Source organism: Poecilia latipinna, unplaced genomic scaffold (genome assembly GCF_001443285.1).
Source record: "Poecilia latipinna isolate Pla-1442-1.1 unplaced genomic scaffold, P_latipinna-1.0 Scaffold995, whole genome shotgun sequence".
Classification (NCBI taxonomy): Eukaryota; Metazoa; Chordata; class Actinopteri; order Cyprinodontiformes; family Poeciliidae; genus Poecilia; species Poecilia latipinna.
The window spans coordinates 127212-154450 of NW_015113611.1; the positions used below are offsets into that span (position 1 = coordinate 127212).

General features: G+C 44.7%; 1 protein-coding gene across 2 annotated transcripts in view; it reads left to right on the forward strand.

Moving 5' to 3' along the window:
• birc6 (baculoviral IAP repeat containing 6) overlaps nt 1-27239 on the forward strand; it is a 78611-nt gene that overhangs the window by 14368 nt on the left and 37004 nt on the right. Inside the window, exons 11-56 of one of the 2 annotated variants that reach the window (XM_015050500.1) lie at nt 118-267; nt 376-601; nt 955-1115; nt 1639-1770; nt 2044-2175; nt 2460-2626; nt 2883-3016; nt 3126-3287; nt 4016-4147; nt 4234-4331; nt 4424-4571; nt 4665-4798; nt 5450-5596; nt 5669-5856; nt 6278-6586; nt 7499-7598; nt 7741-7955; nt 8056-8264; nt 8422-8774; nt 8883-9102; nt 10504-10640; nt 10721-10858; nt 11681-11808; nt 11902-12033; nt 12156-12371; nt 12451-12634; nt 14075-14278; nt 14588-14721; nt 15858-16011; nt 16103-16219; nt 17070-17230; nt 17812-17938; nt 18032-18142; nt 18210-18468; nt 18540-19111; nt 19879-20054; nt 20166-20262; nt 20934-21128; nt 21229-21429; nt 21653-21932; nt 22766-23022; nt 23611-23719; nt 23897-24124; nt 24213-25113; nt 25194-25337; nt 26696-26825. In XM_015050500.1, the coding sequence (XP_014905986.1) occupies nt 118-267; nt 376-601; nt 955-1115; nt 1639-1770; nt 2044-2175; nt 2460-2626; nt 2883-3016; nt 3126-3287; nt 4016-4147; nt 4234-4331; nt 4424-4571; nt 4665-4798; nt 5450-5596; nt 5669-5856; nt 6278-6586; nt 7499-7598; nt 7741-7955; nt 8056-8264; nt 8422-8774; nt 8883-9102; nt 10504-10640; nt 10721-10858; nt 11681-11808; nt 11902-12033; nt 12156-12371; nt 12451-12634; nt 14075-14278; nt 14588-14721; nt 15858-16011; nt 16103-16219; nt 17070-17230; nt 17812-17938; nt 18032-18142; nt 18210-18468; nt 18540-19111; nt 19879-20054; nt 20166-20262; nt 20934-21128; nt 21229-21429; nt 21653-21932; nt 22766-23022; nt 23611-23719; nt 23897-24124; nt 24213-25113; nt 25194-25337; nt 26696-26825 (9009 nt within the window). The remainder of the gene's footprint in view (nt 1-117; nt 268-375; nt 602-954; nt 1116-1638; nt 1771-2043; nt 2176-2459; nt 2627-2882; nt 3017-3125; nt 3288-4015; nt 4148-4233; nt 4332-4423; nt 4572-4664; nt 4799-5449; nt 5597-5668; nt 5857-6277; nt 6587-7498; nt 7599-7740; nt 7956-8055; nt 8265-8421; nt 8775-8882; nt 9103-10503; nt 10641-10720; nt 10859-11680; nt 11809-11901; nt 12034-12155; nt 12372-12450; nt 12635-14074; nt 14279-14587; nt 14722-15857; nt 16012-16102; nt 16220-17069; nt 17231-17811; nt 17939-18031; nt 18143-18209; nt 18469-18539; nt 19112-19878; nt 20055-20165; nt 20263-20933; nt 21129-21228; nt 21430-21652; nt 21933-22765; nt 23023-23610; nt 23720-23896; nt 24125-24212; nt 25114-25193; nt 25338-26695; nt 26826-27239) is intronic. The other variant, XM_015050501.1, reaches the window with a different exon arrangement.

Below are 27239 nucleotides of genomic sequence, written 5' to 3' on the forward strand. Positions count from 1 at the left end.
CCTTTTTGGCTAAAGTCAACAGATATGATTTAACAAATAAGTTTAACAAAGTCTTGGTAGATTGTTTTTTCATTCCTTCAGATATTTTTATGTCATGGTCACTGTTTGTCTCTGAAGGTGGAGAACTTCATTTCCTTCAAATTGGAGGAGTTTGTGATGATGGGGATGATGGAGATATGTTTATAGATGGCCCCCTTTCTAAAGGGGCTGAGCCGCTGCTTGAGGGGGCCAAGCCCTCCTCCAACCCGTCCAGCCCTGGAATCACAGGTAGGAGAGGGACAATAAAACACTCCGTCAGTTTTTAAACAAAAGCATGTCATGTATTATTATTATTATTATTATTATTATTATTATTATAAAATGGCCTTTGTGCAGGAGTGGACCTCCTAGTGGACCAACCTCTGACCACTGAGAGTCTGGCGTCATTGATGGAGTTGACCCGGTTTGAAACGTTGACGCCACGTTTCTCGGCCACCGTTCCACCGTGCTGGGTGGAGGTGCAGCAGGAGCAGCAGCAGCGGCGCCACCCACAGCACCTTCATCAGCAGCACCATGGCGATGCGGCCCAACACACCCGCACATGGAAGCTCCAGAGTTACAGGTGGCTCTTCAGGCAACTTTTTCACTCACCTCTCACGTCAGTCAGGGCTGCCACCAACAAATGTTTTTAAACTGAACGGTCTAATATAGTGGAGAACCGTAGCAACAGATGTTCTTCCAAAAATCTAACGCTATTTCATTTTTTGTAGTAAACTTTGGCTTTTATTTGATTTTATTGTATTGCACTGGTTGTGAAAATGATTTCAAATATTGAAGGAACCACAAATGAATCCGTTAGAACAAAATGCTCTTTTTAAGAAACTTGTGTTTTACACAGAAAAAAAAATGTCATAAAGTTTAAAACAATTAAGGAAGCTGACTTTCTGTTTCTAATGATGACATTGTGTTTTTCAGCTCCAGCTGGGATGAGCATGTGTTTGAACTGGTGCTGCCTAAAGCATGCATGGTGGGCCACGTGGACTTCAAATTTGTCCTGAATCCCAACATTGTCAACATTCCTCAGATCCAAGTCACTTTACTGAAGAACAAAGCACCAGGGCTGGGAAAAGTCAGCGGTGAGAGCCAGTTTCTTTCCCAGCACACATTCCCCGCAAATGTCTTTACTGTGTGGGAGGATAGGGACAATTAATAATGAAAAAAAAAAATGACAATCATCATTATTTGGTGAAAAAGAGGGCGTATATTAGGCTGTTCAGGTGCCGTCTGCCTGGGGATGCTTTGTAGCAACATTTGTCGCTTTTCTTGTCCTTCTACTGTCTTGACAAAACACTGCAAAACCAATGTGGATCCTTCACTGTTAGGACTCTGATAGACTTTTCCTTCCGTCTGAAAGACAAGACTTCCTGCTGCTCAGGAGCTTTAGATCGCCTTTTAAGCCTACCACATTGTCTCTTTGAACAGCCAACACAGGAAAACCTAGTACAACACCATCGCTATGTTTACTCAAAAAGCTTTGAGAACATAAACATGGACAAAAGTTGGACTTGACCAGCCTTAAAGCCTACCGTGCCATATGAGGATGAGCACTCCGTACAGTAGGATTAAACCAGTGAATTTATTATTTACTTTGTTCTGCAGATACAGCGGTGGACAGACAGATCGCTTTTCCTCTCTCAAACGTCTTGCAGACCAATGGGGACAAGAACACCCAGCCTCTTCTGCAGGACTTCACAGAAGACATCCACTTCATGGACATTGAGGAGACATTAGGTGAGAAATGACTGTAAAATTCAAGATGAATAAGTTCATTATTGGCCTACGGTTCACACTTAAGGAAAATATCAGTCCTCTGAACTTTTCCCACTCTTTCATGAGGTCTTAAAGTAACCAGGTGGAGCCTCATTAAAGTAAATCTTGTTCTTTAAACTCTGCTGAACTGAAGACCAAACTCTGCTTTCCTTCTCTCGTCTCTCGGCTGGAGTTCAGGTTGCTGAAGCCGTTGAAGCCTCTGAGTGATTCAGCGGTTCTGTGTGTCTTTTGCAGGATCGGTGCTGTGTCCATTCCTTGAGGACCATAAGGAGGATATTTTGTGTGGGCCGGTGTGGTTGGCCAGTGGGCTGGATCTTTCTGGTCACTCTGGCATGCTGAGCCTCACCAGCCCCAAGCTGGTCAGAGGTAAACACAATCTGCTGCTTTCAACTGAAACCTGCCTTTCCAGTTCTGTGAGATAAACAGCTGATAGATGCTAAAGATAGCAACCACAAAGCAAACACTGGTTGGATTTTTTTAAGTGTTTTCTCTGCTATGTTTGGTTGGTCTCTCCTGCAGTGTAGTAGCAGTATGTTTCTATGTGTTTTTGTTGGAAGTGTTGTTATCTCCACATCTACGGAATGTCTTCTAACTAAACACGACGTCACAGCTGAGGCGTCGCACCTATTAAATATGTGCTTGTGCTGCAGGCATGGCGGGAGGGAAGTACCGCTCCTTCCTGGTTCACATCAAAGCGGTGAGCGACGGTAGCATGGAGGAGAGCCCCAGGCCCGTAGTGAGGATGCCCAGCGCCAAGCCTCAGAGCTCCAAACCTCACTCATTGTCCTCCCTGCTGCAGCAGACCCAGGCCTCCAAGGTGAGACTGTATGCTGGTAGTTAAACTCCTGGGCGATTTGGTTCAGTTTTAAGAATATCTTACAAACTTTAGTAAAGGCTTGCTTGAAGAATTATTCTGTTTTAAATTATTTCATGGAACTAGTGCAAAGCTCTGTTATGAGGTGGGCAGATCTCACAAAAGCTGCCATGTCAGAACTACTAAGATTTTAAAACTGCAGCACGTGACTCCGGGTGAAGTCCTCATCACCGGTTGATTTCTTGATGATGTAACGTAGGAGAGAGCTGCTACGGGGAAGGCGGAGGGATCAGCGCAGTCAAAGAAGGTGGAGAACCTGCGAGGCTGCGACCTGCTGCAGGAAGTCTCAGTCACAATCAGAAAGTTCAAGAAGACATCAGTGCCCAAAGAGAGGTGTGCCCAATGTCATGTTGGACATAAAACCATCTACTGGAAGTATACTTGTCTTAGCATTAGCGTCTGGGTGTTTGCTCCCAGGTTAACAGATGTCTGTGCTTTTCAGGGTCCAGCGCTGTGCCATGCTGCAGTTCCCAGACTTCCATGAGAAGTTACTGGATGTGTTGTGTCATCACTTAGAGGGCACCCCAGCCAATGAGCACGCTCAGAGCCTGATTCTCGACATCCTCTGCTGGCTGGCGGGGATGTTCTCCAACGGACCCTGCAGGCAGGCCTGAACAAATGGCGATCAAGTAGGGGTGTAACGATGAAACCAGACGAGACGATCAAATCATTTGAAGAAAACTAAGGAAGGAAGGAAACCTCCTTTAGTTATATTTTGTGCTTCCAAACCACACCAGCTGCTTAAAGTGGACTGGCAGCAAAAACTACAAGTCTTCTTATGTGGAGTTTATAACAGACCAACCACTTTATAAAGTGAGGCGCTCGCTTGAATTTGATCATCCATACATTCCAGTTCATCCCAGTGTGTCAAGTATAGTTTATTATTCAAATTGGTTACACAAATAGCTACGTTGTGGTGGTCTGAATAGGCCTGTCATGATGATAAAGTTTACTGGACGATAAATTGTCCCAGAAGTTTTTGCGATGAACAATTAACTTCAAATTCTAATGATCATTTAACAGTGGAATTGGAAGACATTTTAAACAGCCAAAATAAATAAACAAAACAACAGGAACAACAAATAAAATGAATTGAGACCAAACCACATGTCTGAAGACTTTTATCATCCAGTTTTTGGTAGAGAGAGAGAAAGAAAAGAGAAAAACGAGAAATTGCAGAAATGGAAATTATTGAGCTCATTTTAATTGATCATGCAATTAATTTATTGCTTATTGCGCCAAGCCCACATCTGGTATCGTTACACCTCTACCCATATATTTCCTCTAATCCTGTAGGACTTCAATCTGAAGTATCCTGCTGTCTGTTTTCAGCATCAGGGAAGGGAAGGAGGGCCTGCTGGCCAAAACCAGGAGCCGGTTAACTGACATCGTGAGGGTGTGTTTCTTTGAAGTGGGCCGCAGCATAGCCCACAAATGTGCTCGATTTCTTGCACTTTGTATTAGGTAAGAAACGTGTAATAGTAGTCCGTTTGTGGGGACTGGAGTCTGTGGTTTCTATGGCAACCATTGCTTTCTGTCTCTTCATTCAGCAATGGGAAAGGAGAGCCAAGTCAGCAGGGGTTTGGCATCAGCCTTCTGAAGGCTCTACTGGATAACATGGCCTACTTGCCTGCCGCAGCAACTGGTGGTGAGTACCTGAGCACGCTGGCAGAGCCCCACCCCCACCTGTTGTACTTTTATTTCACCCTTCGTTTGTTTCTCCACGGTGTCTTTGGATAGGTTCGGTGTTTTGGTACTTTGTACTGCTGAACTACGTGAAGGAGGAAGACCTGGCAGGCTGCAGCACAGCATGTGCCTCCCTGCTCACCACCATCTCTCGGCAGCTGCAGGACCGCCTCACCCCTCTGGAAGCTCTGCTGCAAACCAGGTATGGTCCGACTCGGCCTGGAGCTGCTCCACAGGTGAGAAACGTTTACACTGCTTAGCTTGGTTTTATTTGGATTGTCTTCCATCCCCTCAGGTATGGTCTGTACAGCTCTCCATTTGACCCGGTGCTGTTTGACCTGGAGGTTAGTGGCTCCTCCTGCAAGAACGCCTTCAACAGCAGCATCGGGGTCCAGTCCGATGAGATCGACCTCTCTGAAATTCTCTCAGGTAGAAGCCGGGCTTTGTGCTGAACTCTTTCTCATCAATGTTAACTACTATATCTCATTGAAAAGTTACTTGTAAGTTAGTTTTATCTTATTCCAAGTGTATTACAATATTTGCACAATAAACTAGACCAAACTACCTGCCTGATGGCGAGTCAGAATTTGAAGTAGCAAGGGTTGCCATGGCAGCTGGCGAGCGTTGATCATAGCGCTACTCGGCTTTTCACCTTTTCGGACCATTCTCTGTAAACCCTAGAGATGGTTGTGGGTGAAAATCCAAGTAGATCAGCAGTTTCTGAAATACTCAGACCAGCCTGTATGGTCTGAGTATTCAGAAACAACCATGCCAAGTTCAAAGTCACTTAAATCACCTTTCTTCTCCATTCTGATGCTCAGTTTGAACTGCAGCAGATCTTCTTGGCCATGTCTCCATGCCTAAATGCATTGAGCTGCTGACATGTGATTAGCTGATTCAACATTTGTGTGAATAAGCAGTTGAACAGGTGTACCTAATAAAGTGGCCAGTGAGTGTACGTTCCAGCCATAAAAATGGTTGATTTCAAACTGTTGTGTTCAAGTAAAATTGGCAAAAGCCTGATTTAACTAGAGGAGACAGGAGGATGTTGTATGATTTTTGGTCTGAACTGTTTTGCAGGGAATGGGAAAGTGAGCAGTTCTGCAGCGGCAGAGGGCAGCTTCACTGCACTGACTGGACTCCTGGAGGTGGAGCCCTTGCACTTTACCTGCATATCCACCAGCGACGGCACACGGGTGGAGCGAGATGACGCCAGCATGTTCACTGGTAGCTCTTCCTCGCTTTTTACCAAACTTTTGTTCGGCTTTCGTCTGCTAAACTTGTCGTTTTTAAACCCAGTGAGTACATTTGGTGTGACTCCGGCGATGGGCAGCCTGTCAACAGGGACGGTTGGAGAAGCTTCAACAGCTCTGAGTTCTGCAGCTCAGGTGGCCCTGCAGTCCCTGTCGCATGCCATGGTCTCAGCCGAGCAGCAGCTGCAGGTGCTGCAGGAGAAACAGCAGCAGCTCCTGAAGCTCCAGCAGCAGGTGAAATTCTCATCAGATCCATGCCAATGCACGACATCCGTGTTTGGAAGTCATTAAAGGGGTAGTATTATGTAAAATCAGCATTTTTGAGCTTTACGTCATGTGATGCCTTGATTCTTTCATTCATGCATTCATGTTTGAGAAATTGCAACCATTCAGTTGGGAAAGACTCCTCCACTCAGCTCCTCCAGACTAGCCAGCAGCAATTAGCAAAAACTTGGTGTCACTATAGGATAGATGTATATAATTTTTTTTATAACTGAAGGCAGCATAGTTGCTTGATTGTGCTATAAAATGGCACCATGTGCTTGTGATATACATAATACTGCCCTTTTAATCCCTGCTAAAAATGGGGTCAAACCACTTGTCAGTCTTTTGGTTTTATGATTAAATCTGGTGTTTTTGGTTTTTGCTGAAGCAGAAAGCAAAGCTGGAGGCCAAGCTTCATCAAACCACCTCTGCTGCTGCCGCTGTGGCTTCTGGGGTTGGATCCATGAGTAACTCTGTGCCTTCCAACTCCTCCGCCCCGGGCTTCTTCATTCACCCCTCCGACGTCATCCCACCGACACCGAAAACCACGCCCCTCTTCATGACCCCTCCCCTCACGCCGCCCAACGAGGCGGTGTCTGCAGCGTTCAGCGCAGAGCTGGCTCACCTGTTCCCTGGCCCCATGATGGACCAGGGGCCCGTCAACATGGCCGCACACAAGAACACGCAGAAAGCCAAGCCGGTCAGTAACCTGGGCTGAATGTCACATCAGTTTTAGTTCTGATTTGAAGAGCTCAGGATTCCAACAGTCTGCTGAGCGACCAAGGCTGACACTGACTGGCACCATCCTCTCATAGCTTATTTCTTGTGATTATTGTTTATCTGGAAAACTATAAAAACATTAGGTCCAACAAAGGAAAGAAATCCTTTAGCTTTTTTTTTTTTAAAGTAAATCTATCAGTTGCTCTTACTGATCTTTCAGGGGTGAAACTGCAAATCACTAGACCATGAATTTGCGCAAATTGGATTTATTGCGCAAATCCAATTAGTTTTTTTTTTCTTTTAGTCGTATCAAAATTGCTGTGTTTCACAAAGCAGCAATAGAAACACTTTTTGCATCACTTCAGTTTGTATACAGCAGCTTATTTGTAGACACTGGCCTCCATGGACGATGTGCAGTTGGCTCCACAGCTTTGCTCAGTTCATCAAATGTTGATTTTGTCATTTAAAAGTGTTGAATCCATAACTCTTATGTAAAGTCAACGTCTGCAATGTCCCAAAAACCCAGCCTGTATATCTGCTGTCAAGTATAAGAGTCTTGCTGATGTCTCCTCTGATTGCTGGTGATGGGTGCAAGTGACATGCCTGAAAATACAAATATATCTCATGTCAGTGTTTACGTCTGTCGCCTCCATAATTTTTTAACAGCTTTTTTTTAATGTGAAGTGTGATTTTTAATTATATTTCTTATTTAACAGAAATGCAGCAATTGCAAAATTGTGTGTTTACAATGTTAACAGATTAGCAGAAAAGTTTTTCGCACAGTTGTAAATGGATGGGCAGCTACTGCTTTTTTAGCTTTCCCTTAGGTTGCTTGTTTTAAACAAAGTAAAGATGTTGGTTTGTGTTGAATTCAGAGGGTTTTGTGTTGCAGAGCCCCATGGGTAGTGGCCTGGCTCTGGCTATTTCTCAGGCATCTCACTTCCTGCAGCCTCCTCCACACCAGTCTATAATCATAGAGCGGATGCACTCTGGTACGTAACGTTGACTACTGTACCTGCACACGACATACAAGTTATTACTTTATTTATTATCGTTAAGTTTTGTGGATGATATCTCCTTGACAAAACACAGTTTGTGATGTAATAATCGGTCTTATTGTGTGTTTCTGTGCAGGAGCCCGACGCTACGTCACCCTGGACTTCGGCCGCCCCGTTCTGCTGACCGACGCTCTGATCCCTACCTGCGGAGACCTGGCGTCTCTGTCCATCGACATCTGGACGCTGGGCGAGGAGGTGGACGGACGCAGGCTGGTGGTGGCCACCGACATCAGCACCCATTCGCTCATTCTGCACGACCTGCTGCCACCGCCTGTCTGCAGATTCATGAAGGTCAGGTTTTCTGTATTCTGGTGAGAATTGTGGGGCACATGATTCCGTCCCACTCCATAGGTCCCAAAAGCCAATTAATGCATCCGAGCTGTTCCTTCAGATCACTGTGATTGGACGCTACGGCAGCACCAGCGCGCGAGCAAAGATCCCGTTAGGCTTCTTCTATGGCCACACGTACATCCTGCCATGGGAGAGTGAGCTTAAACTAATGCATGACCCTCTGCGGGGAGAAAGTGAGGCTGCCAGTCAGCCAGATGTGGATCAGCATCTGACCATGATGGTGGCTCTGCAGGAGGACATCCAGTGCAGGTGATTCATGGAGAGGGTGGGGACAGATCATCAGCTGTTAAGAGAACCGGATGGAGATGTGTGGTGTTGGTCAAATTCAGTTCTCACCGAAGACCTCAAACTTTAAACGGCAGCAGAAATGGTGGAGGTAATTAATGCCCTCTGCTCTGTTCTCCAGGTACAATCTAGCTTGCCATCGATTGGAGACTCTTCTTCAGAACATCGACCTTCCGCCTCTGAACAGCGCCAATAATGCCCAGTATTTCCTACGGAAACCAGACAAGGTGGTAGAAGAGGACCAGCGGGTCTTCTCAGCCTATCAGGACTGCATCCAGCTGCAGCTGCAGCTCAACCTGGCCCACCATGCCGTCCAGAGGCTGCGAGTGTCTCTGGGTGCCAGCCGCAAGTCTCTGCCCAGGGCCAGTGACCCGGAGGCCCAGGGGCTGGTCCACAGCTCCTCCACTGAGCAGCTCAGGACAATCATCCGTTACCTGCTGGACACGCTGCTCAGCCTTCTGCACTCCAATAACGGTGAGGCGTGGAGCACTGACTGAGATTTACTTTAAGTAATGACCGTATTATGGATGTTTTACATGGTTTGCCCACTTGATTCATTGATTTGTGTGTTTGTGCTGTCAGGACACTCGGTCCCCTCGGTGCTCCAGAACACCTTCCATGCCCAGGCCTGTGAGGAACTTTTTAAACACCTCTGCATCAGTGGAACGCCGAAAATCCGTCTTCATGCTGGACTGCTGTTGGTGCAGCTGTGTGGTGGTGAGCTCTGGTGGGGCCAGTTCCTCTCCAACGTCCTGCAGGAGCTCTACAACTCTGAGCAGCTGCTTATCTTTCCCCAGGACAGGTAGGACGACACAGGAGCCACTTCTCTGCCTTTGTTCCACAAGTTGCCAGAATTTGGGCTTTAATGAGTTCTGAGTCTTTTACACTTAACTTCCACAAGGACATGAAGCTTTAGTTTGAGTAGTTGGAATGAGCCCTGGGCTCCACTGGTCAGCATCCTCTTTCGGTCTGCAGCAGCAAATAAGTTTGTGTATTTTGTTTCCAAACTTGTTTTCCTGTTCGTGGTTTCCTATTTCTGTTGCTGTGGATATATTCATTATATATCATAAACCTGCAAATTTAGAGTGCAAATTTCTAAATAAAATAAATAACCAGACAGCTTTTTACTACTGCCTTGCATCACAGAGTCATCATGATTGACTTTGAATTGGATGTAGTAATGCAGCTTTGGTGACAAAGTAGTAAAGAAGTTCTGACCTGCAGCAGGGCAGAAGGATTTAAGGCAGTGATGGAGACAGGAGGCTGGTTGTATTCTGGGATGTCAGTGACCGCAGCAGTAGATGACAGGAAGTTGAGGAATGGGAAAAGGTTGACCTTTTTCTGATGTGGTCCGCTCTATTGTGTATAGAGAATGCACTTGGTGGGACGGACACATTTCTTGACTCTCACAGATCAGCTGTAAAGACCACAGGGGCAAATTTTAGAGCATTTATCATCAACAATTTGCTTGCTGAAGTTAAGCTGTGTTTATTAGTTTCTTATGAGAAATTGCTGCAACTAGCAAAATAAAAAGCGAGCGCAAATATTCACTTTCTGTTTTCAGGTCCGGTGAATAAATGCATCATGATGTGAGAAAAAGAGACTGAATGGATTTTCTCTTAGCAAGAATTATGAAGTGGTGCTTTCACTGCAAGAAAAATGTTCAGTGATCATATTTTCAGGGTCTCATGGAGGTATTAATTGTTTCAGAAAAAGTAGTATGTATTATTTTTTTTTGCCCTATTCCCTGCCAAAGAAAGGAGAAGCATGATTGTTTCATCCTCAGTGCACAAAGGAGCGTTATCGTAGGTCCTTCCTCCCAGCAGCTGTTGCACTTTATAACCATCACTGCTCCCAACAAACTCACTGAGTGATTATGCTATTTTATCACTGCTTGTGTTTTTCTGCCCAATTACCTGCACATTATGTATATATTTTTTAAAAATCATTCTCAGTTGGACAGTTTTTTAATTGAATGCTATTTTTATCTTCTTGTGCTGTAAATGTGTTCAACATCTGTCCATGATGGTGACTCTGCAGGAGGACATCCAGTGCACAGAATTTTTAGTTCTGATTTTACACTATTTTTGTCTATTTTTATCTTATGTGTGAACTTACATTCTTGGACTTGTTCACTGAGGGATTTTTTTCTGTTCAATTCTGTTGCTGTTTGCTGAGACTAAAGCCTCTCTCGTTTTGACAGAGTGTTCATGCTCCTGTCCTGCATTGGCCAAAGATCCCTGAGTAACAGTGGCGTGTTGGAGGGTCTCCTGAACCTGTTAGACAGTTTGCTCTCCCCTCTGCAGCGACCACAGGCTGCTTCGCAGCGCAGGACTGAAGGTAAACCCAGTACAGCACATACTGACACTGTCATCAAAACATGCAGAATTAGGTAAAAAAAATGAGTCTGTTTCCTCCAGGCATTTTGGACATTCCCATGATCAGCTGGGTGGTGATGTTGGTTTCAAGACTCTTGGACTATGTAGCCAGCATTGAAGATGAAGCCTCAGGGGCGAAGAAGAACCTTGGAGGGAAGGAAAGGGATCGGCCTGTAACAGGTAGAAGACATGATGCCTTTTTCATTTTTTCCAGCTCTACAGATGCATTTTGCCATTTGTAATTCTGGTACAAAAGATTTTCTTTTGAAATGTTTAGAATTTAAAGACTAAAGGCTCCCACACACTCGAACATGCAGTGGGTGTTCTGTGAGCCGCATAGACTCTGTGTACACTGTCCGCAGATGTGTGCCAAAAATTCTTTGTCAACAATGAAATCACATCTGATTGAAGGTGATGAGATGTAGCATTTATCAAAAGGTTTTACTAGGCCTGTCTCAATAACCAATAAATCAGTTAATTGTACGATAAACTAAAACAAGCTCCATAATTTCCATTCAGAAGATTTAGCGATTTTCTCTTCTCTCTTTCTTCCAAAAACTGGATGATAAAAGTCTTCAGTCTGGTGCTTTGGTCTCAACAAACCCTTTTGATGAAGGATAATTTTGTTTACAGAGACTTCATAATTCCTTTTTTTTTTTTTGTCGTTTCTGTTGTTTTGGACACTTAAAATGACATTTGGAACTTCCAGTTCCAGTGTTAAATTAGAATTTAAAGCGTATTGGTCTTTGAGAATGTGCTCTTGCATTATCATGCCATTTTTACCACTGTGCTACTTGAAAAAGATTTCAGAACAGCAACATTATCATTTATCGCAATAACTTTTGGGACAATTTATCATCCAGCAAAATTTGTTATTGCGACAGGCCCAGTTATTACCCATATCCATCTTACAGAGGAAATAATATTTTGTTTGTTAGGGTAGGGCTTGTTCAAACTGTTCTGTTCTTTCCTTTTGTAATGTTTTGCTTTTCTGTTCCTCAGGGATTCAGTGGAGTTTCATCAACAACACGCTTCAGTCTCAGAACTCCAACAGGACAGCTAAAGGCAGCAGCAGCCTGGATCGGCTGTACTCACGGAAGCTTCGCAAGCAGCTCGTTCATCACAAGCAGGTAAACATGTTTAAGTCCAAAGCCAGAATGACTGAGGAGCCTGACAGAAATGCATCTGCAGTGTTTGTTTTAATTGTGCCTGCTTTATTGCAGCAGTTAAATGTATTGAAAGCCAAACAGAAGGCTTTGGTTGAGCAAATAGAGAAGGAGAAAATCCAAAGCAACAAAGGTTCCTCTTACAAACTGCTAGTGGAACAGGCCAAACTCAAACAAGCTACATCTAAGGTGAGAACCTGTCAGACTTTTAACATCAAATGTCACTAAATGAACAACAGTTAGGAACTACTGTAGTGTCAGATTCTTCGGTTGTATGTTTAATTGCCTTTGCCTCTGTTTTCCTCTCTCAGCACTTTAAAGACCTGATCCGTCTGAGACGGACAGCTGAATGGCCTCGCTCTACACTGGATGCAGAGTCCACAACAGCCAAAGAAGCCCCAGAAGTAGAACCTCTGCCCTTCACTCTGTCCCATGAACGCTGCATCTCTGTAGTGCAGAAACTCGCCCTGTTTTTGCTCTCTATGGACTTCACTTGCCATGCGGACCTGTTGCTTTTTGTCTGCAAGGTATTCGTCTGAAATGAAGGCGCAGCTCTTCTAAATGTTCTCGGTATAGGCATGTGACCAATGTTGTTTGTCTCTGCAGGTACTTGCTAGGATAGCTAATGCCACAAGACCTACAATCCATCTGTGTGAGGTGGTGTCTGAACAGCAGCTGGAACGCCTTCTGCTACTGCTTGTAGGAACAGACTTCAATCGAGGGGACATCTCCTGGGGAGGGGCCTGGGCACAGTACTCCCTCACATGTATGCTCCAGGACATCCTGGCAGGTCCGTTTCATTTGGTTATGACCCCCACTTTTTACCCAATTGACCCAGTTGTTGCATGAATTGTTGGAAGGGTGGAAACAGAAATAAAAGCGTACAAACATCCCAGTCTAACCACGGTTTGACTGAGATGTCTCATTATGGGAAAGACCCCATAATAAAGGATGTATCTAAATTCGGAACATTTGTCTTGGCACCAAATGACTTTTAACAAGTGAAACAACTCTGATTGAACACACTGATATAGATACGTGGCAGCGCAAGATCCCACCTCCCTGCTGGAGGGGAAAGAACTGCTTGCCGACAATGATTCTCATTGGTCTGAGCTGTCAAGAGGTCAACATAACGAGTTAAAGCTTAAATGTGCAGACACCTGCCTTCCTTGTTCCTTGTTGTTTTTGGATGCTAAAGGTGCTTCTCCTCTATCCCACCTCTAACCGGTACGCTCTCTGCCAAATTCGTTTTCCATTAGCAAATCCGGCTGTTCTCAGATTTCAGTACCTGCTCTAGGGGTAGTACGAGCAGGATTGATGGCACCGAAACCATTTGATTGACAGCTGATCGCATTCATTAGTTGGCTCGTGATTTACATCACTGAAAACTTCAAAACAACTTTAAGTTTAGCTGTGGAGCACAGATATGCCGTCTATCAGAGAGCTGCTCAGTATGGAGGAACAGTTAAGTGTTTAATCACGGTCAGTGCCAGGACCACATGCGCTAAGTTTTGAAGCATAATGATGTTGATTTAGCCGTTGTGCTAGCAGCTAGTTGCTCTTAAGAAAGGCAGTCATGAAGAAGAGGGAAATGGAGCAGCTGGTCAGCTTTCTGATAGACATTTTTCTGCTGACAATGTGAAACACCAGAACTACATATTAGCTTGTGAGATAAATTTTATTTTGTCTTCAGACTAAAAAAAAAAAAATTCAGGCGTGGCTATTGGTTTACATCTTTTGACTGCAAATCTATAAGTTTGCGCATTTAGAAAAAGTGCCGGAATGTAATTATATTAACATGTACAGCAAAAATAACCGACTGATCTGAGTCTTTCTCATTATGTTTGGGCCAGTAATGAATTTCTAAAGGACAAAATGAAATATCTGGGTTTATTTGAGTCCAGAACTACAAATTTGAGGTTCTCCTTTGCTGAGTGTTGCTACAGACGTCAGTAGAGAATTGAACACAGCTGCTGCGCGATCACCACCCACCCTCAATAACAAGGAACAGACTACATAAATGCAAAAGCTCACTACCTGAACCACACTGAGGCAGACGGCGACCGTACTGGTTAGAGGCGGTCTAGCGAAGCACCATATGGCAGCAGTTCTCCCTCATCTTTCTAAGTTAGCCATGTTGTGACGAAAGTTTGGATCACAGATGATGAGGGTTTTCTCAGCTCAGGGTATGAAGCAGGTTCAGCTTCTGACCTTGTCGTTCTGGCCCAAGGTGAACTGATGTCTCCGGGCTCTCTGGATGCCATGGAAGAGGTGGTTGTGGGTGAGGAGGCAGGGGCGTCATCTTCCTCAACCGTGACAGACTCAGACGACTCTTTGGCCCAGCCTTCCACCATTCCCCTGGTGGAGACCATCGATGAAGCTCTGGTGCCAGACATCATCGCAGGGACCACAGGGACCTCCACCGTGTTCCAGAGTACGTGGGGCCCCTCTATCCATTCACCACACGTCCCACAGCAGTATTACTGTTAAACCCAGATATTTTTAGATTGCACTATGAAATGTTTTGGAATACATTTCCTCTTTACTATAAATACTATAAATGTGAATTCATCACTTACTTTAGATCGAGCTTGTTACTATGACATTGACAGTTTTTCAGTTAGGTTTGCTGGACAGAATCTTGGCCCTGCAGTATTTGCTGTTTTGATGTTAAAAGTGTCTGTTGCTTAAATGTTTTCTCGCATTAACCTAGTTATGCTAAAGATCTTTTTGTTATCCATAGGTGCTCCACCTCTATCGTCTTTGGAAAAAGATAAAGACATAGACTTTGACTTGCTACAAGACCTCATGGATGTTGATATTGATCCTTTAGATATTGATTTGGAAAAAGATCCTCTCGCTGCCAAAGTATTTAAGGTATGTTGATTCTATGACTTTTGTTCTTTCACCTATCATCAGTTTAAAAGCTTAAAATTCCAAAGGTTTCTTATTTGTCCATCAGTTAACCTTGAAATGACATATCCAAGACTGTCATTTAGAACGGTATCAGATTTAATTGTAATATTTCTAGAAGTCCGGGTACGAATGCATAAACAAATAAAAGATTAGGAAAATATTTGTACTTCAAGATGTTATTCCCAATTCCGTTATTTGTTGTCCTTCCTTAATGTTGCCCTTCCTTATTTGCATAAGAAATCTTTTACATTCCAGTAAAATTACGTTCTTCTGCTTGAAGTGCTTTTTCCACAAGTTTTTCAGAAAGGCCGGCGATCTGATCCAATGGATCTTTTAGATAAAATTTCTTCCTTTGGTTTTGGAAGAAATAGATTTTCTTTAATTTGCTCTGTGTAAATACACTGATTACTTTTAGTTGGTAACAAAGAAGTGAAAAGCCCATTAAAAACACAAGTAATCTGACTTTGTGTAACTTATTGGGTCTGCATAGAAAGTTATTTGGTCTTTACCAGGTCTACAGTTACTAAGATGTGTTCACACGTCTTTATTTACAAAGCAACAAAGTCCAAAGTTGGTGTTTCCATTGTGCTTCACAAGACTGAAGGACAGTCTCAGGCATTGCTTATTAAATAATCTCATTAACTGATCTTTATCACTCCATAAAATCGTATGAATGAAAGTCCATCATTCTGCATAAAGAACAGCTGAAAAGGCCTAGTCAAAGCCTAGCCTCGTTCTCATTGAGATGCTGTGATGGGATATGAAGGAAGACATGTCTGCAGAACCTATTCCTGACAGTAAAATAGGAAGCTACTACTGAGTCACTCCTGCTCAATATTCAATCATGGGGTGTACTTAGTTTTCTGCACAGATCTTATTACATGTGGTTGTATCTTGTATATGGAAAACTGGAAATTTTCACTTGAAGGTATAATGAAGTAATTTCAGAACCTGGTAAGGACAAAATATTAAATATTTTGTTCAGCTCCAGCTGTCCAGTAATAACTTGAATTGATTGTTGTTATGTTGTATTTGTGAGTAATAAATTGTCCTTGTGTTTTTTTTTGTTTGTTTGTTTTTTTCTTATCTACTCTCAGCCAATAAGCAGCACCTGGTATGACTACTGGGGTGCTGACTATGGAACATATGGGTACAACCCTTACATCGGAGGGGTTGGGATTCCGGTATCCAAACCTTCGGTCGCCCCTGAAAAGCCAGCCTCTCAGTGTGTGTCAGTCTCTGTGTCTCAAGGTGAACCTCTCCTTTTGTTCAGCACCGTCTCTACTTTTCATAATAGCTTCCATCCAACCCTAGGCTAAATGCTTGGCCTCTTGTTTCACAGCGCTGGATGCCCGACTTGAAGTTGGCCTGGAGCAGCAGGCTGAGCTGATGCTGAAAATGATGGCAACTTTACAGGCTGACTCCATTCTACAGGCTCTCAGTTCCAGTTCATCTACAAGTAAGGAGCTCAATGTTGTTTTTTAAATAAACTATTTTACTAGATTTGAACAGAGCAGACTGGTTCTGAGGAAGCTTTTGAGTATTTAGTGTTTTCAGCAGGGTTCTTCAGATCTTCTGTAAGTCTGTAGAGAATCAGCTAATCTGATAGGGCAGCAGCATCAGAACCTGGGACTTAAAAAGGCTCCACAACCTGGTAAAGAAGGCTCTAGTTCTGTTATGAAGATGACCTGATAGTACGAAGAGGGAAGATTCCGAAAGTGAAGAACATCATGAACAACCCAGATCATTCTCTCTATAAGACTGTGATACAATAACAAAGTGTCTTCAGTCAGTGGCTTGGTTCTGATTCCCTGTGATACAGACTGCTGAAGGAGATCCTTCCTACCTTTAGTCATCATCATAATCCTCTGTAATCACTCGTTGAGTAAACTTAGATAAGTGGGAGTAAGACCATTTTATTTCCATTTGGAGTTGAAGTATTTTTAAATGAAGTTGTTCCCTAGAGCTCAGGACCCCAGACATATTTTTAAAATAATTTTTACTCAAGTTTAATGAATTTTTTTTTGCTGGATGTTGCAGGATCCCAGGGTTACGCCTGTTGTTGTTGACCTGCTGCTGCTGGCTTTCTGTTTGCAGTCTGGTTCTGAAGAAGAAATGACTTGGGAACTTAACTTTGATCCCTATTTATTGCTTCAACTCTTCCCACATGGAAATAACTGTCCCTAAATCTTTGTTACTTATAAACGCAGCAGAAGGCTCAAAAGGGAAAAAACAGGAAGCCATAGTTGTGTTAGTGTGGGCACCATGCTCTGTGTACTACATGAAGACTTTGTGTGTTTGTGTTTCAGTCACCCAGCCCACCAATGGGACCGATGACTCCCTGCTCAGAGCATTCCACAGCGGGGGCTCCCCACCCTGCAGTGGCCCCACCGTCCAGCCCTCCTCCGTTCCCATTCTGAGCAACTGCTTCAACAAGCTTTTCTCCATGCTGCAGGTCCACCATGTGCAGGTGACTGACTCTAAAGATGCTCCGTCCCTGCTGCCTGTCTGGTAGCTCAGTATATCCAGGACATTTGAAGCAGAAAATCTCTTGGGAAATGTAGTCCTGCATGTTTGTCTTCAGGTTTCTTTTTTCAGGGCTTTTGCAATATTTACACCAAAAAAGCAGTTTAGTAAACAAGATACAGGGTTTCCTCCAGAAAACTCGCTATCGGGGCAATAGGGCAGTCATCCAGCTGCCCTCCACGTGTTTTAGGTAAATCGTGTTTATATTTCACAGGAAATTTGAAAACATCGCTTGATAGTTATGCATTATTGGAAGACTGGAAGATTAATACCTAAACACCAGCTATTAATCTTTAGAAAAAGGCAATCATTAAAAGAAAATAAATAAATAAAATAAATTAACAATACTAAGCCTGCTGGGGGCACAAGTTAAACCTGGTGATCCACCAGGCTTAAAATACACTGAGGGAAACCCTGAGACAACATTTTTCCACCATTTTTATCATTTGAGTTGGAGAAGCCATGAGCTTAGTGAGTGTTTATAATAAGGAACAGGCAGGTGAAATGTGTGTGTTCTCCTCCTAGCTGGAGTCGCTGCTGCAGTTGTGGCTAACGCTCAGTCTAAACACGTGTTCTGGTGGCAGCGAAGACAGTGGATCAGATATTTTCCTCTTCAACGCCAGCCGGGTGCCCACCATCCCACTCAACCAAGGTGGGCTCTTAAACCCCCCCAGCCATCTCAAAGTGCTTTACTGTTTCTGTAAGTGTTTTTAACGTGTATATGTGTGTGTGTGCGTGTGTGCAGCCTCTGTCAGCAGCTTCATCTCGGTGCTGGCCTGGTACCCCAGCACTTCCCTGAGAACATGGTGCCTGGTGCTACACTCCCTCACCCTGATGACCAACATGCCCCCCTCTGGTCAGTGGGGCCCTCACAATGCAGGAGGATGTGTGTGTGTGTGTTAAAGCTGTGTTTCTGCCTCCAGCCTCTATCAGCGTGCTGAACTCCCAGGACAGCACGGCCCAGCAGATGGTGTCGGATCCCACCCTTGTCCATGTGCTGGTGCGCTTCCTGTCCAGCAGTAGCACCAATGGGACCAGTCAGCACAGCTCCCAGGTGGGCCCCACCGCCACACAGGCCATGCATGAGTTCCTGAGTCGCCTGCAGGTCCACCTGTCCTCCACCTGCCCCCAAATGTTCAGCGAGTTCCTCCTGAAGCTCATCCACATCCTGTCCACTGAGAGGTGAGCTTCCAGTCAAATTAGCTTGATCAGAGTTTAAAAGGTCCAACTGACGGGTTGTGCTGGCTCCCTAGGGGCCCGTTCCAGTCAGGTCAGGGTCCTCTGGATGCCCAGGTCAAGCTGCTGGACTTTACCCTGGAGCAGAACTTCGAGGTGGTGTCCGTGTCCACCATTTCCTCCGTCCTGGAGTCCATCACATTCCTGGTTCACCACTACATCACGTGCTCAGACAAGGTGGTGTCCCGCAGCGGCTCTGACAGCCCCGTGGGGGCCCGCGCCTGCTTCGGAGGTCTGTTTGCCAACATTATCCGACCAGGAGACGCCAAGGCCGTGTGCGGGGAAACTACGCGCGACCAGCTCATGTTCAACCTGCTGAAACTGGTGAACGTGCTAGTGCAGCTTCCTCTGTCAGGGGACCGTGAGTTCAGCGGGCGGCTGCCGCCGGTTGGCAGCGGTGCCGCCGACAGCAGCGTCTCAGATGAGGAGAAGGTCTGTGGAAGCAAGGAGAGCGTGGCGGGAGGAGTTTCATCCAGTCCCGGGCCCCCTGCTGGCGTGGCTGACCTGGTGCTAGCTAACCAGCAGATAATGAGCCAGATCTTGTCAGCTTTGGGTCAGTGCAACAGCAGTGCCATGGCGATGATCATCGGTGAGACTTCTATTCAGTCATCACACCACTTTAACTTTCTGTTGGCTTCATCAAACTAGATCAACATCTTTACCTGCTTTGTTTTGCCTTCTATTAGGGATGCACCGAACCATTTTTTTCACTTTCAATACAATACCGACATCTGAGTTGAGGTATTCTATTGGATTGACCCATCTGATACAGAAAAACAGTGCTGAATTAACTTAAGACGTTCTTTTTTAAAACACAGGCATAAAGGAACTGAATTTCAAATTTATTTGATAACTCTGCACCAGTACAGCACATGTAAATACACAAATACCTTCATAAACTTAGTCATACATGTAAAAACAACTCAACATTAATTTGTTCAGCCAGTGCAATCAGGAGTAGGAGAGCCAATGGAAAATAAATAAACTGAAACTGGCAAAAATAAACTGCAACAAAACTTCTTTCAAACGATTCAGAAAGCGCAGTTAGTAATTTTAAATACAATGTAAAATAATTAGTAACGCACTATGTCCCCCAGAGCAGAAAACATAGAATTAGACTGAATAGATCATCTCTGATGGCACATTGTCAGATACCTGATCTAGATTTTTTATTTATTTATTTATTTTTATAAATAACGGTAAAGATACAAACATTAATATTGGATTGGTGCATCCCTGTGGGAGTGTTTTTAATCAAACAAAATGAAAATTCTGGAATTTAGCAGCTCAACATCTTGAGTGTGTTAATGATGATGATGAAAACTCTTGACCCAAATGCTGGTGTCTTTCCTCCAGGTGCCAGCGGTCTCCATCTTACCAAACATGAGAACTTCCACGGAGGTCTGGATGCCATCTCAGTGGGCGATGGCCTTTTCACCATCCTCACCACTCTGAGCAAGAGGGCCAGCTCAGTGCAAGTCATGCTGCAGCCCATTCTCACTTACATGGCCTGCGGGTACATGGGCAGACAGGTACAACCAGCCGGCTGCTGCTGCTTCAGCTGCTGCCATCAAGTGTTGAAATGAGCTCTTCGAAAGCAGAGTGAGGCAAACCTTACCGGGTCTCTGTTTGTTTGATGGTAGGGGTCTCTCTCCACCTGCCAGCTGTCCGAGCCTCTTCTGTGGTTCATCCTGCGAGTGTTGGACACCAGTGAAGCTCTCAAGGCTTTCCATGACATGGGTGGGTGTTCACATATGTAGTTTCTTCTTTAACCATGGCAATAATCAGGTGGTGGCTGATCACTGCTACAACAATAAGCCACAGCAGATTATTAGCCACAGTGGTTCATGGTAAATATTGTCATTTTATTTTGGGGGTCCATAAATGTTAAAAATAGTGCTGACAACTGATTAAAAAAGTTTTATTGTTCCCACCCAAACATGTCTGAAGATTCTTTGTTTTCAGGTTTTTTTATATTCAGAAAGATTCAGAGGAATTTGTTTTGTTTCTGTTAATTAAAAAATGTATCTCTCTGATAAGTTCCTGTGAAACTTGTGCAATGAGGCAACAGCCTCTTGTCCTCATCCAGCTGAGTAACCAGTGTAATTCATGCTTATGAAATTTCAAACTTTTACACGTAGATGTGCACAGGTGGGCTAAAGACAAAACTCAAAACGGTTGAAAACTTTAAACTTTTTTTGCTGTCTTCTGTCACTGAGAACGTATCTCGCTGCTGTCAGTCTCTCCCTGTGTGTCGCTTCCATAACACGCTGCTGTAAACTGGGTGACCCTTTGTAGGAGACACTTTTAGGTCAAAATAGATAGATGAATTGGCACTAAAATTTTCAGGTTAATCATATGCATTAGCGTTGACAACCCTAGTGATAACCAAGTTTCTTCTCACTCTTCAGGAGGTGTGCAGTTGATCTGTAATAACATGGTGACAAGCACCAGAGCCATTGTGAACACAGCACGCAGTATGGTGTCCACCATCATGAAGTTCTTGGACTCTGGACCTGGGAAAACCGCCGACGGTAACCTTAAGGCCAGGGTGATGACGTCAGAGCCAGACAACGCTGAGGGACTCCATAACTTCGCTCCCTTAGGTACGTTTTATCTGACTGTTTTCCACATCAGGCAGACAACAGGTTCTACACCTTACAGGTTATAGCTAACAAGCCTCTGATTGTGCTTATTTGTCACTAGGCACCATCACATCCAGCAGCCCCACTGCACAACCAGCAGAGGTTCTCCTTCAGGCCACGCCCCCCCACCGCCGGGCACGCTCAGCTGCCTGGTCCTACATCTTCTTGCCAGAGGAGGCGTGGTGTGACCTCACCATCCACCTTCCTGCTGCTGTGCTGCTCAAGGAGGTCCACATCCAGCCTCATCTAGCTTCTCTGGCCAGTGAGTTGGACTCCAGTCAACAACAACAACAACAACAACAATAACTACTAATCATAATAATAATACAGGGTTTCCTCCAGAAAACCTGCTAATAATAATAATAATAATAATAATAACTCAATGTATATTGCACCTTGTATACATTGAATCAGTACATGTTTTTTCCTATCACTGGAATAAAAACTTGGGGTTATTGTTCTCTTTCCCTCCGTTCACCATTCAGCCTGCCCGTCCTCCGTCTCCGTGGAGATCAGTGCAGATGGGGTCAACATGTTGCCTCTTTCTACTCCGGTCCTCACCAGTGGCCTCACCTACATAAAGATCCAGCTGGTGAAGGCCGAAGTGGCATCCGCCGTGTGCCTGAGGCTCCACCGGCCGCGGGACGCCAGCACCTTGGGCCTGTCTCAGATCAAACTGCTGGGACTGACGGCGTTCGGCAATACCTCCTCTGCTACGGTCAACAACCCCTTTCTGCCCTCTGAGGACCAGGTCTCTAAAACCAGGTACACACTCCTGCCTCAGTAAGTCTGTCTGGGTGTAAAGCAGCTGATGTTGAGACTAGAGATGCACCGATCCGATATTAATATCTGTATTAGTCCCGATATTGAAAAAATTTCAGTATTGTGTTTCGGTGACTATGTGTCCAATCTGTCAAGGCCAGATCTATTTAGTCTAATTCTATGCATTGTGCTCTGAGCGATATTGCGCTTTAGTTATTACATTTAAAATTCCTAATTGAACTTTTGAACCATTTGAAAGCAGGTTTGTCGCTGTTTATATTTACATGTTAGACCAAGGTAGTCAACCTATTGTTTTCATCAGTTTCTTTACTACAGTGGAGCCCAAAGTCGGTCCTCGAGGGTCGGCATTCTGCATGTTTTAGTTCTCTCCCTGGTTTAACGTACCTGGATCCAATGATGGCTTATTAGAGGCCTAAGAAAAACATTGACATGCTGAAAAGGTTGTTCCTCCCTCCAGGGAGAGAACTAACACGTGCAGGATGCTGGTCACCACTGCTTTACTATTTGTTTTACATTGGCTGTTAGACTCCTAATTGCACTGACTGAACAAATTAAAGTTGTGTTATTTTTACATGTTTAACCTAGCTTGTGAATCTATTGGTGTATTTAAGTGAGCTGCTCTGGTGCAGTGTTATGAAATAAATTTGTGATTCAGTACATTTATGTCTACATTTAAAAAAAGAAACACTTTAAGTCAATTCAGCACTAATGTTCTGTATTGGATCGGTATCGGCCGATACTAAAGCTTAGTATTGGTATGAAAAAAAGAGGATCGGCACATCCGTAGTTGAGACATTCCCTCTCTGCCTCCTCAGCATCGGATGGCTCCGCCTGCTCCATCACTGCCTGACTCATGTTGGGGACCTGGAGGCCATGATGGCCAGTGCTGCAGCACCCACAGCCAACCTGCTGCAGACCTGTGCTGCCCTGCTCATGTCTCCCTACTGCGGCATGCACTCCCCCAACATCGAGGCAGTGCTGGTCAAAATAGGACTGCAGTCCACAAGAATCGGACTCAAACTCATAGACATTCTGCTGAGGAACTGTGCTGCCTCTGGCACAGACCCTGCAAGTGAGTCCACACAACCGCCACATTGATATATTCACTGACTAAATATTCGCATGGTGTAAATAATCATAACCAGCTCCTGTTCTCCTCAGTGACGATGCTGCTGGTTCTCTAGCCTTGCCTCAGTGAGCTTTTTTTTTTTTTTTTTAATTCTGTTTCTGTTCAGAAGGAGAAATGTTTCTTCATAAGCCTCACTCTGTCTTCAGGCAACTTCCAACTGGATTCAGTTGTGTTTACTCCTGTGGGTTTCTTATTCAATTCTCTCGTTTGGAGCACTCAACATGCTAGATTCCTCATATTAGAAAAGGCACAATTACATCAGAGTTTGTTGCCATGGCTGTGCATTCATCACTTGGTAGAGCTACTCTACCTACATTTATTGATGATGTGACATGTTTTTGGTCCACTGTGGAACCAGTGGGTTTTCCCTCCCATCTTCCTGGTTTCTGCACTCCGCTCCCAACCTCGACAACCTGCTAAACCTAGAGATAGCCCAGTGCAGCCTGGGTAATCTCTGTGTTTAATTAGTACATTGTGGGTGTAACCTTTCTCTGTGTGTGTGTGTTTGCGCTGTGCGTTTGTCTCGAACAGATCTAAACAGTCCTCTGCTGTTTGGACGCCTGAACGGCCTTTCCTCTGACTCCACCATTGACATTCTGTACCAGCTGGGAACCACGCAGGACTCTGGAACCAAAGACAGGTACAGACAACTTCTAGCATCACTTTTCTGTCCCGTTAGTTTCTCTCTCCCTGAGGAGAAGTAGTCTTTGAGAACATCCTTCAGAGAGACCTTAAATGATAGAAATATCCTGGTGTTTCTCTCTGCGGTGCGTGAACTTGTGGATGAACATGATTGGATGTTTTTTGTGTCTTCCAGGATCCAGGCTCTGCTCCACTGGGTGTACGACTCGTCCAGAGTGGCAGCTCATAAAATGAGTGCTCCGGCAGGTTACGCTTCTGCGGGCTCCTCCTCCTCCTCCAGAGAGTACGGCCTCCTCATGCCGTCTCCCTCCCACCTCCACTGCGTGGCGGCCATCTTGTGGCACAGCTTCGAGCTGCCTGTTGACTACGACCTTCCTGGGCTGCTCAACAGAGAACTCTTTGAGTCAGTTCTGCTCTTCTGACAGCTGGATCACACAATGTTCTAGTTTAGAAGCGTCATGGCTGACACTGTTCTCCGTTCTGTCCTCCAGGCTCCTGTTCAACTGGTCCATGTCTCTGTCGTGCAACATCGTGCTGAAGAAGGCTGTGGACAGTCTGCTGTGCTCCATGTGTCATATTCATCCCAGCTACTTCACCTTGCTCATGTCCTGGATGAAGATCGTCTCCGTGCCGACAGCCAGCCACTCCCACGCCCAGCAGCGGCGACTTGCCATGACGGACGACGGGAAAAAGCAGCATGACGCTAACGCTAGCACCAGCGGACTGACTGATGACTCGAAACATGCCAGACCCCCAGTCAACCTTTCCGAGTCCCAGTTGACCACCCTGGCAGCCGCTTCTCAGTCCCCAGGAGCCATCCAGCAGCTGCTGGACTCGGGTCTGCCCTCGCTGCTGGTGCGCAGCCTGGTGCAGTTCTGCGTGGGACTCCTGGTCAGCGCTGACCTCCCTCTGCCTGCCGCTCAGGTTGACAGGCGCCACCACCACCACTACCACTCGCCGTTGCCCTCACCGTCCCAGCACAGCAGGACGGCCCTGGCCGCTGAACTGGCTGCTCCGGTGCTGCGCTTCCTCACAGAGGTGGGCAACAGTCACGCCATGAAGGACTGGCTCGGCGGGCCTGAGGTCTACCCTCTGTGGACGGCGCTGCTCTTCCTGCTCTGCCACTCCAGCGCCAGCGCTGGTTCCAGTGCTGCTTCCAGTGCTGGTCCCAGTGCTGCTTCCAATGCTGGCTGTCAGCCGCTGGCCACCGGAGCCGCTGCAGGTCCACCTCCAGTCCACGTGCCACAAACAGGGTCTCACTTCTCCCAGCTGTCATCCAGCCAGGCGGGGGGTCTCACCACGCAGCAGAGAACGGCTTTAGAGAACGCAACCGTGGCTTTTTTCCTTCAGTGCATCTCCTGTCACCCTAGCAACCAGCGGCTCATGGCACAGGTCTGTATAAGCATCACACTGTCTTGGCCTCATCCTCAGTTTCCCTCAGTGTATTCTAAGAGTGTGGTTGCTGGCTGCAGGTGCTGTGTGAACTCTTCCAGTCGGCTCCCCAAAGAGGCAACGTTCCCATCTCCAGAAATATCTCAGGCTTCATCCGAAGACTTTTCCTGCAGCTCATGCTGGAGGATGAGAAAGTCACAGTCTTCCTCCAGTCCCCTTGTCCGGTAAGTTATCACTTCCTGCTGTCCGATCAGTATCCGCTTTCTGTTGTCCAGGGGACCTTTAAAGGAACAGTATTATGTAAAATTTACTTCTTTTTTTTTTTAAGCTTTTCATCATGTTATCATGTTTTTCCCTTATTAAAATCATACCTGGAGTGTTGCTTTGATTCTTTCTTGCATGTTTGAAAAAACTTTTAATCTCCAGTAGCAACCATTCAGCTTTCCAAAACACATGGTTGGACTTAACGCCTCCTTTGAGGTGCAGCTCCTCCTCAGAACTGCAGTTTCCAAGCTTCAGAGTTTCCCCCTCAGAGATGTCCTCCCCCGTGACTCTCCCACTCAGTTCCTTCAGACTAGCCAGCAACAATTAGCAAACACCTGACAGAACAGCGAATCTGCTGTGAAAAGGTTAATAGAGGAACGATGTGATGTCTTTCTGAAGAGGGATTTTCAGAAAAAGAGTTTTTTTTTTGAAAGACAAGCCTAAATTCAAGGTGTTAAATTCTGAGGTCCAAGTTCTTCTAAGTCATATTTGATAAATATATCAAATATTTATCAAATATTTGATATATTTATTTCTTATTTCTACTCACTTATTTCTACTGAATAAGTGAATAAATTAATGAATTGAGATGAATCTGCAGAGACCTGCTCTTTTCTGTGATGAACAGTGGTCAATGGTCCTGTTTTGAACATTTTTGTTCCCACGATTAAAAAAAAAAGGTTTTTATTGTTCAAACAAACTGCATTTGGTGGTACTCCTCGGGAAGGGAACTGGATATTGTTTGTCCTAATGTATTTGCAAAAAAAAAAAAAAAAAGGGGGAAAAATACTGTCGGGGCAACTTGGTAATTTAAAAAAAAAAAAGAAAAAAAATCAAATTAAAAACCACAGAGATGAATCTGCAGAGACCCGCTCTACTCTGCAAACCTTTATTCTGCCTCTGTGGTTTTGGGGATTTGGTCCGTCTGGCAATTGAAAGTACAATAGTTACTTGATTGTGCTATAAACGACACTATGTGCCTGAAAAATACACGTAATACTGCCCCTTTAAATTTATCATATTGTCTTACATTCCTAATTAAACTAAATAATAATTTGCTGTAACATCTGTTAATTTGCTGTAAAGTTGAAAGATGTTGAATTTTACCTTTCATGTTGTTCTGGACGAACAACATTCCTCCTTGTTTCAGATCTGCTGATTGATCCTGTGTTCAGTTGTAAACACAAGAGGGCAGTGTTGGATAAATGCTGAAAATGTCCAACTTAAATTCCATAGACGAAACCATGATATGGATGAAGTCTCTCAGCATGTCTTCTTAAAGAGAGCATTTCTAAAACATCATGTCCTTTTTTTTCAGTTATATAAAGGTCGCATCAACGCCACCAGCCACATGATCCAGCATCCCATGTACGGAGCAGGCCACAAGTACCGCACCCTCCATCTGCCAATCTCTACTACACTAGCTGAGGTCCTCGACCGGGTGTCTGGTATGTGATCTTAAAACTAACATCAATGCCATCAAACTGTTCTGTGTCTGTCTGTCCATATCTGTTCAGGATGTTAAAGGGATCCAAGATTAGTTGACCATGTTGACCTAAACATGTTGTAATTTTCCTGTTAACAAAAAAATTACTGTTTGTGATACGTCAAAACTCATAATTACTTCAAAAAATGTTAATCTTTTGATATATTTTTCATCCATGGAGGTCGACATTTTTTCACCCAAGAGGTTGGTGACGCGTTTTGGTCCATTCTGTACTAAAAGCACAGGAAGGCAACTTTACCTGAGTTGTTGTTTATCATATTCCATTTGACTGGTGCAATTTTAGATAATGCCACATTATGTCAGTGTTGGTTATAATAAAAAAAAAAACAACGAGATGAATCTGGATCGCTTCCCA